This window comes from Lolium rigidum, chromosome 1 (genome assembly GCF_022539505.1).
Source record: "Lolium rigidum isolate FL_2022 chromosome 1, APGP_CSIRO_Lrig_0.1, whole genome shotgun sequence".
NCBI lineage: Eukaryota > Viridiplantae > Streptophyta > Magnoliopsida > Poales > Poaceae > Lolium > Lolium rigidum.
Window position 1 is genome coordinate 272,932,480 of NC_061508.1, and position 9,193 is coordinate 272,941,672.

Below are 9,193 nucleotides of genomic sequence, written 5' to 3' on the forward strand. Positions count from 1 at the left end.
AATACGTACTCCCTCTGTTTCTAAAAAAAGCTTCGTAACTTTTTCTAGATATGGAAAAATCTATAGCGAAAACATATCTATGTACCTTCGTATCTTACAAAGTTAGGAAATTGGGAAGCTTCTTTAGGAACGAAAATTCTTGGGCTTTCCATTTTTTGTAGGATTCACCATGGTATGGCATCTTATTCCTAGCGTTTTCTTACTCCTGCATTGGTAAATCGTCTGAAACTCTGAACCAAACGTGCCCTAGGAATGACTGATACCTAAGTCAATTCGATGTTTGAAGTCCACCTACCTGCCTAGATTACAACGTAAATGGAATATTCTTGACGTCGCATTCCAAACAACCTATTTCTCACGACTGATGAGCCATGTTACGCACACCTTGATTTTCAAATCATTTGTTTTGGCAGCACTCACAATCAGCTGAAGTACTCCGCCTCGTGCTCTCGGAGAAGCCTGGTCGTTACGCTTCCCCGCCGCTTCCATCGCTGCCGACTGCTTGGTCAGTTGACCACCACCTCCGGCCAGGCTCGAGTCGTTGTCCTCCTCCTCCTCCGCCGCCGCCGTTGTAGAACAAGGTTCGTTATCGCCTCCTCGTCCGCGCGCGGCATGGCCTCCTCGTCCGCCGGCGGAGACCCGCTGGCGGTCGCCGTGGCCGTGCGCGGGGACGGCCGCGCCAGCCGCCGGGCCGCCAGGTGGGCCGCCGCCAACCTCGCCACCGTGCCCGGCCGCGTCGCGCTCGTCCATGTCATCCCGCCCGTCTACTTCGTCCCTTCCCCCAGTACGTTCCGCCGCTTCCCTCCCTCGATTTCCTCCTCCCCGATTCATTTCGTGCGGTGGTGCTTAATCAGCGGCGAGCTGAAAGCTGGACTCTTTTTGTGTGCTGACTGCTGTGGCCTTGCGGTGCAGCGGGGGAGAGGGTGCCGGTGGAGAGGATGGAGGCGGGGGTGGTGGAGATGTACGCGCAGGACAGGAGGGCGCGGGCGCAGGACGTCTTCCTCCCCTTCCGCCGCCTATGCGGCCGCAGAAGCGTCAGTCCTCCTCTACCCTCTTCACCGTTGCTCAGCGGGTTTGATCGAGCGATTCGCGTCTGAAACCGAGCGTGCGTGCAGGTTGAGACGGTGGTTCTGGAGGGGGACAGCGTCGCGGAGGCGCTGGCGAGGTACGCGGCGGAGTCCGGCGTCCGCAACCTGGTGCTCGGATCCGCCTCCTTGCCCTGGTTCAGGAGGTATATATTCCAATTCCCCGTCCGCTTTTCGAGTTCAGAAAAGGCTAGAATTGCGCTTTTGAGAACCCACCGATGATTGTTGTCAATTGTTACTTTTTTTGAAACTGGATTTGTCGTTGCTATCTGTATCGCTTTTCCCCCCAAAAGAAGAATCAGAAATGTAAGATAGCAGGGAGCAGAAAGGGGGTTACTCCCTTTTGTGGATGGTGACGTACGCATTTGGATTCAGAAAAGTGATAGATGCATCCATCCACGTACATGAATCACGGCATTCAGTTTCATTTTCTATTTACAGAGACTGAATTTATTTTTCTCTCGTTCAAGTTTGGGGAACAGAATATTGTAGGATTAGCTTCCAATGCGTATCTTGGTAAGATTTGTGGAAACAGTAGTCCTGTTGATGCTGATCGGTTCCTGTTCCGTGCATAATTTGGAGTTATGCAATATACAATCTGGTCCCAGCTTCCAATGGTCGCATTTCTTAGGAACAGTTGGTGGGGTAGTTGGTAGCTTACAGCTTTTTTGCGGAGGGCATCGAGATTATCTCCAGTTCTCGAGTAGCATAGTTGGTTCCAACTGAAAGCTCATGCTTAACTAACTTCTTTTATAAGGTAGGAAATTTGAGTAGCTCAGAAAAATACACATACATTGTCTGTCTCAATAATTCTTTAAAAAAATTATTGATGTTGTTAGCAGATTAAAGAGCTTATAGTTCTTTAGCCTCTTCAATGCTGTGCTTGGTGTTTCCTGAATCTATACAATTCCCACATGCATTGCCATAAATACATTAATATAGTAATCAGTTTAAGAAAGAATTACTTCCTGGCTGAATTAGAGTTACACATTTCTGATTCTATAAAAGTTAGTATCATTTATGAACTTCAAATGCATAACCCAAATTTAGGATTTTTTTTGCCTCGTTGATTTCTAGACAGTATTGCCAAATCTACCGTTTGTAAGTGCCATGGCTGTTCTGTTTTCAGGATATTACGGCTCCAAGATATGCCCACTGCTGTCCTAAAAGCCATGCCGTGTTCCTGCAATGTATTTCTTGTGTCCCGGCGCAGATTAACTATAAAATTTGCAAACCAGGCTCAAACAGGCAGTATGTTTTGACATCTTTCTCTGACTTCGTTACATTTCTGTTTGTTTTCTTTTACCAAAACAATGCTAATAATTTCATTTTGTCTTCAACACTTGTTTTTCTACAGAGGCATACACTTGTGTAAGGATCAAGTCACTTACCCACAGATCATTTTCCCTAATGAAGAGGAACTGGTCGCAAGAAAAACAATCATTACATGACCTCCCTGATGACGAGGCACCAAAATATTCTGGAGTTAATAGTTCTGACTTGGGCTCTCAGTTGTCCAGTTCTCTTAGCACTTCTACGAATGTTGTTAAAAGTTCAGAAAGTCATGGGAGATGCCTTTTAGGAAGCCTTGGTCGAAAGACACCAGGGAGAAGAAGGGACAAAGAATTTGATTCTATTAGTCAACTGAAAGAATTTCTTTATGTATCCTTGAAATCAGTTGAAGAGGTCAGTTGTTTCCGATTATTCTTACATATGTTGATTTCTAGATGATTTGACATTGATTCTGCTAACCGTGAGGTCGCATGCATCTTCTGATAATGCTAATTTGTGTTTATCTTGATTTACAGTCTCAACCTATCGATGACGTAGCAGAACTGAGGAAGGAGTTGCAGGGTACAGCGACAATATATCATGAAGCTGGTGAAGATCTTGTCCATGCCAAGAAAAAGGTTAGTGATTTATGATAGAGCTTGTGAATTCTCATCTAACTGAGGTTAATTTATTCTAATGATTGTTGTATATCTCATTGTGTGGTGCCTTCAGAAAACAATTTGGTAACACTAATAGAAAAAATAGCCCATTGATTCATTGGAAGGAACATTTTTTATTCAAACTTGAACAATCTGCTGGATAGAAGGTTGATAACGATCTTCTAAGTTAGTTGCAGCATGCATATTCTTTCCATTCAGTATTTTTTTCTTTCTGTCAGAAAGGATTTACTTTGTTCTTATCCATTACATCATGATGTTTCAGATCCAGGTACTTCCTAATGAGTGCAGTGAAGATTTGAAGAAGGTGCAAGATGCACTACAGAAGGAGGATTTGTTGAAACAGATAGCTGTACACGATAATAGCAAACATTCCAAAGCTATTAGAGAAGCTGAGATGGTGAAAGAGGCACTCGTTCATGAGGCTTATTCCAAGCATGAGGCTGAAATAGTAGCTAAAATTATGACTTCTGAGAAGGCAAAGACTGTGGATGCTCTATTGTCGACAGGCAAAAGTTGCAGACGTTACTCGAGACATGAAATAGAACTCGCTACTGATTACTTCTCTGATGCAAAGAAGATTGGTGAGGGAGGCTATGGGGTTGTATACAGGTGCACCCTTGATCACACTGAAGTAGCTGTCAAGGTTATCCAGCAAGATTCCAGGGACAAGATTGAGGAGTTCTTTAAAGAGGTACTTCCATTTATATATCTTGGTTAGTTATTGAGGTTTCTACTGGTAGGTTGTTGGATCATTTATACTCTGTCATCAATACCCTATAAAGAGAGGGTAAAAGTAATACATTTAACATTTCGTATCATGGATGAGGAAATTATCAAACGCTTAGATCTTTTACTTATCATGCAGGTTGAGATTCTAAGTCAGCTTCACCATCCCAACTTGGTTTTATTGCTTGGTTTTTGTCCTGAAATTGGATGCCTTGTATATGAATACATGGAGAATGGAAGTCTAGAAGATCAACTCGGTAACAAGAAAGGCTGCCAACCACTGCATTGGTTTCTTCGCTTCCAAATAATATTCGAGGTAGCTCGTGGGCTTGCTTTCTTGCATGGAACTAAACCGGAGCCCATTGTGCATCGTGACCTGAAGCCTGGAAATATCTTGCTGGACAAGAACTACGTAAGCAAAATAGGCGATGTAGGTTTGTCGAAGCTCATATCGGATCTTGTACCAGATGGTTTGACAGAATACAGAGACACCGTCATCGCTGGCACACTGTATTACATGGACCCCGAGTACCAATTAACTGGGACGGTTCGTCCGAAATCAGATCTTTTTGCTTTGGGGATCATCATTCTTCAATTACTAACCGGAAAGCTTCCGCATGGGCTGATACTTAGCGCAGAAGAGGCGATCCAAAAAGGCACGTTTTCTGATATACTTGACAAGTCCCAAAATGATTGGCCAATAGGCGAGGCAGAGATGCTGGCAAAGCTGGGGCTGCATTGCACGGCGCTAAGATGCAGGGACAGGCCTAACCTCGAATCGGAGGTGCTTCCGGAGCTCGAAAATATTCTAAGTAGGGTTACCGCTTCTCCTCCAAAGCTAAGAAGCCCAGATGTAGCTGTGCCAAGCCACTTCATCTGCCCTATACTGCAGGTAAAATTCGCGAGGAACTTACCATCAGTTCAACTATTGCTCTAGCTCAACAAACTACTTGGACGCAGGAGGTGATGGATGATCCTTACGTTGCTGCTGATGGGCACACCTATGAGCACAGGGCAATCAAAGCTTGGCTCAAGAAACACAAGACCTCCCCAATTACGAAACGCAGGCTTCCCAATCTGTCCATAATTCGGAGCAATTCTTTGCAAGAGGCGATACAGCAATGGAAGCAGACATCTAGATGATTGATTTGCTTGTGGTTGTATATATTTCTTTTTTTCGGTTATGATTTTTGGTTCCATTGTAAAGAAAGAGATAACTGTATATCACCGTAGAGAGAAGACTTGGTTCACTAACTGATTCATTTTGCCAGCTTACATTCAGAGCAGGTTCAGCCTAAATGGCTTCCTGCTATTAAGAGACATGAAATAACTACCGAATCTGGTGTACCCAAGTGCTAGTGTGACATGTTTTTTCTTCTTTTGGAAGTTCTACGTATGATGCTATATGTGTTCTCATCAACCATACCTTGAGTCCTTGACGCAACTGAATTGCATCCTCTTGATTAACTGGGGTGAAAACAAGGTTCAGATATCCTTCAGAATCATCTGATCAGAGCATCCGATAGAACTCTTTGCCCTTTCAGGCTTTCAGCCTTGCTCTTCTAAGATGATACGCATAGTGGTCTATATCTGAGTTCCCAGTTATGTACATCGTTCAGGATCAAGTGTCTTCTCGTGCTTGGAAACTATAAAATCTTCGGGCAACTATTTGTTGACAGATATTGTCAGCACCAGTATGCTAAAATATGATACCATTGAGGTGCATCTTACTAGGTACAACTAAATTCAATGACTTAACTACTCAATGAGGTACACAGGAAAAAAACATTATTTGGGTACAACCTGCGATGGATTCTTCTCAACATACAATTATACTTTGAAATGTGCAGTGGCAACTTCTACTTCTTTCGGAACAAGTGATGTGCAACCATCCATTCATCACCGTTGTTATATCCGAAAAGTTCAGCGACTGAGATGAAGAATGTCCGCCAATAAGCTATCCATTTGGTAGCTGATTCCTTCCCATAAGTTTTCTCAAAGATTGGCCTTATGGTGGTTATGTTCTTATCCATAAGCTTCAGCCACTCCTCACTGCAGGTAGACATTGAATGTGAAATTAGCATACTGTGACCTTGCATTGTATAAACTCTGGCAGTTCACAAACTTTTATTTTGTACCAGTAGCAAAATGCAAACCAGGAAATTGTCCAGCAATTCATTTACAGTTCACAGCATATCATAGTATTATAATATCAAGATATGAAAAATATTTTATTTTCCTACCTAATCAATTAATCTAGCGTGAAATCATGTCAAAACACAGTGAGTAACAAGGATAGGACACTTTGAAACCTGGGAAAGGCAATACCTAGTTCTAGCATAATGTGTGCCACTGACAAGCCAATGATTGACCATAGATACATCTTCCTGCAGGAATACTCAGAAAATATCAACATTCATATTTGATCAATGGCCAGCCAACAAATATATATATATTTGTCCAGTTGCATGACGCATGTCAAGAGGACGGTTCATTAGATACAAACCTGAAAGTAGAGAAGGAGATTTGCTGATGGCATTGTTCCTCCAGTGAAGAAATACCTTGTAATCCAATCATCATCATTCTTGTCCTGTTGAAAATATGATATTCGGATTCACATGAGAATTAAACTACAGCATACATTTAATTATACAGTTCTAAACAATACTTAACGAGTCTGCTTCAGACCGAGTCAGACTTATTTCACTTTTGCAGCAGTGAATAAAGAGTAAATTCTGAGGACATTAGAGGTTTGGTAATAAACAATTTTACCCCAAGGAATTGAATATCAGTGGGAATAAGATTGTTAAGAAGTAACTTCACATATCCCATACGTCAGGGAATATAAATAGAGCAACATATATGAGAGGTAGCACCACAATCCATATAATAGGAAATGTATTTCAGATGAAAGCCAAGACCAAACCACTTGCAAATATACAGTCTTACTGAAGTACCTCAAAGTGATACGCAAATGTCTTGTGGCAGAAGTAGTGAACAAATAATAAGGTATCCTCTTTCATCCATCCAGATATCTTTTTAAGAAGTGCCTTGTAGTTTTTCATGTGCTGCACAACAGGTCCATTACAGACACTCTTTTACTTTGTGAAATAACAAAAGGGGCCAAAACCACAGAAAATTTCAAGTTGAGTTATACCTCAAACATTTCTATGGATATGATCCTGTCAAAAGAACGCTCCATCTCAAACTTGCTGATGTCTGCTACGATTATCTCAACATTCGAGAGCTCATTTTCCCTGTAATAGAAAATAAGTGGTATACACAAAAGTATTAGTGCAGGAAAATGAAAAACATTGGGCCAAATGGTAGCAGCAAATCTGTCAGCATGTCTAGGAAAAGAGAAGGTTGATGCTTGTGAAAGATCATCTCTACTGACCGCTGATTGTTACGAAGCCAAGGGCAGATGAAAGAAATCAAGAAGGCACATATGGCATATGTTGATCATGCTCTTAAACAGCTCATGGATATAACTAGAATTACAAAACCAAAAACTTCAAAAAAGAACATGACGAAATGAAGTCAAATCGAGCCATCATGAATATGTTATGATGCCAATGTAAAATGACAAGCGGGACAAAAGATTGACACTAGATGACAGAAGAATGCATTCATCAGGCATTATCAGAACCAAAACCGCTGCACTTACCTACACCTCTCTTCTATAAAAGCTTTTTGTGTTGTTGAGTTGCATATCCCTGTAATGCTGCAGTTCCGATATTTCTTTGCTATGTACACAGAGAGGGATCCCCATCCACATCCAACATCAAGAATGCTTTGACCATCTTGAACTTGAGCTCTCTCACAATACAACTCCAACATCGCAACCTCAGCATCTTCTAGGGTGCTTGAATCATCAGGGAAGTAACATGAACTGGAAAAAATGTGATGTATATATGTGAATAAACGAAAGAATCAAAAGGCGCATCTTACACTAATAAAAAGAGTTACACATAATAGCTTTTACTCTTTTATTTTTGAAAATAGCTTTTACTCGTGTATAAGATTAGAAGATACAATATTTCATCTAGCACCTTTTTTTACACTAAACAATTAGCCATGCCACCAGTTCTGATACTAGTATAGTGTCTGAAGTGGAACCTGTATTTCAGGTGTTTTCCGAGCACTAGCTTGAAGAATGTGGTCGGCAACTCGTAGTGTTGGGTTTTAGCTTTGTCCGTTTCGATTGCAATGGGCATGCCTTCAAGAGCTGCATCACAAATCAGACTCTACACTGTCAATGCAATGACAAGTACTCCGTAATAACAGAGATATCAAACCCACAATTAACTATAAGCAGAATTAAACGCTATCGCATCTAACCAGAGACAATAGCGGTAGCCTATCAGGAAACCTCAAGTCGCACATCACATTATCTGCCCAAACAAATTTGAATTCGATTTTTTTTCAGAGAAGTATATAACATGCCGCCCGATCTTCAATGGACTTGCAGAACTACATTGGATCGCAATGGTAATACCTAATGCATCACTGTTTCAGTTAGCAAATAGATAGTTCCTCACAGGGGCACAGCTCCCAACACAGCGACACATGGAATGGAGCACCGAATGGAACCACAGGCAACCAACACCGACCGTCTATGCTGCAATTCACGTAGTACTAGAAATTTACCGAAAATCACACCTTTTTCTACACAAAGTCCCCACTCTTTTTTTTCTGAAGGAAAGGTGTCTCCCACAGGTTCATTAACGAAACCTGACAGAGTTTTATAGTGTATTTTACACATAGTTCCCACTTGCATGGTAACCACCTCCCCAATCCCGAAAAATCATCCTAGAATTGCGCAGCACGGTAACTGGCCAGAAAGATGCTGCATTTGGGATGGACGGTGCTTACAGTGCGCGAAGAGGACGAGGTCTTGCAGCTGGAGCGGCGCGGAGGGGAGGTAGCCGAGGCGGAGGCGCTGCGCGAGCAGGAGGCGCGTGAGCCGCCGGGTGACCGCGTCCGGCAGGAGGTTGCGCTCCAGCGCCGCGAGCGCGGACCGCGCCGCCGCCTCGTACGCCCGCGCTACTACAACCGCCGCCGCCATCTGCTCCGCTCCCGGCGCTCGGCTGCTCCGGATTTAGATTGGACTTTCTTGGACTGGTGCGTAATCCAGTAGCCTAATTGGCCTGTCAATGTGCATTTCTTGTGAACATAAAGCGTACACGTCTGTCTGTTGGATAATGTAGCATGGGAGAAACGTGACAGCGGATGGGATCGCTTCGAGGTTCAAACTGTCGTGGCGTCCAAACGAGATGCAATTTTTGTTATAGAAAAAACTCCTACTTTGTCATTTTTATTAAGGGAAAATCTAATGAGAAGCGCCGCACTCCATGCAATCTTGTGCGGCTGCAGATTTTTTGTGCTCTCTTCTTATAGGACTGACTACGTACATGCCTGCATTGATGT

The 9,193-nt window shown here is 42.8% G+C and overlaps 2 protein-coding genes across 2 annotated transcripts; one reads left to right on the forward strand and one right to left on the reverse strand.

The window, feature by feature from the left end:
- Positions 1-612: 612 nt before the first annotated feature.
- LOC124683722 (U-box domain-containing protein 34-like) lies at positions 613-4,955 on the forward strand. The gene is made up of 9 exons (XM_047218183.1): positions 613-784; positions 913-1,034; positions 1,116-1,231; positions 2,215-2,336; positions 2,443-2,771; positions 2,894-2,995; positions 3,300-3,728; positions 3,903-4,655; positions 4,724-4,955. The coding sequence occupies exons 1-9, from the start codon at positions 613-615 to the stop codon at positions 4,904-4,906; spliced, it is 2,328 nt and encodes a 775-aa protein (XP_047074139.1). The 3' UTR covers positions 4,907-4,955.
- A 376-nt stretch (positions 4,956-5,331) lies between these two features.
- Positions 5,332-8,846, reverse strand: LOC124683723 ((S)-coclaurine N-methyltransferase-like). The gene is made up of 8 exons (XM_047218184.1): positions 8,639-8,846; positions 7,883-7,991; positions 7,431-7,655; positions 6,921-7,020; positions 6,721-6,831; positions 6,270-6,353; positions 6,092-6,150; positions 5,332-5,815 (listed from the first exon to the last, which is right to left on the reverse strand). Exons 1-8 carry the CDS (start codon positions 8,829-8,831, stop codon positions 5,623-5,625), a joined length of 1,074 nt encoding a protein of 357 aa, XP_047074140.1. The 5' UTR covers positions 8,832-8,846; the 3' UTR covers positions 5,332-5,622.
- Positions 8,847-9,193: the final 347 nt, after the last annotated feature.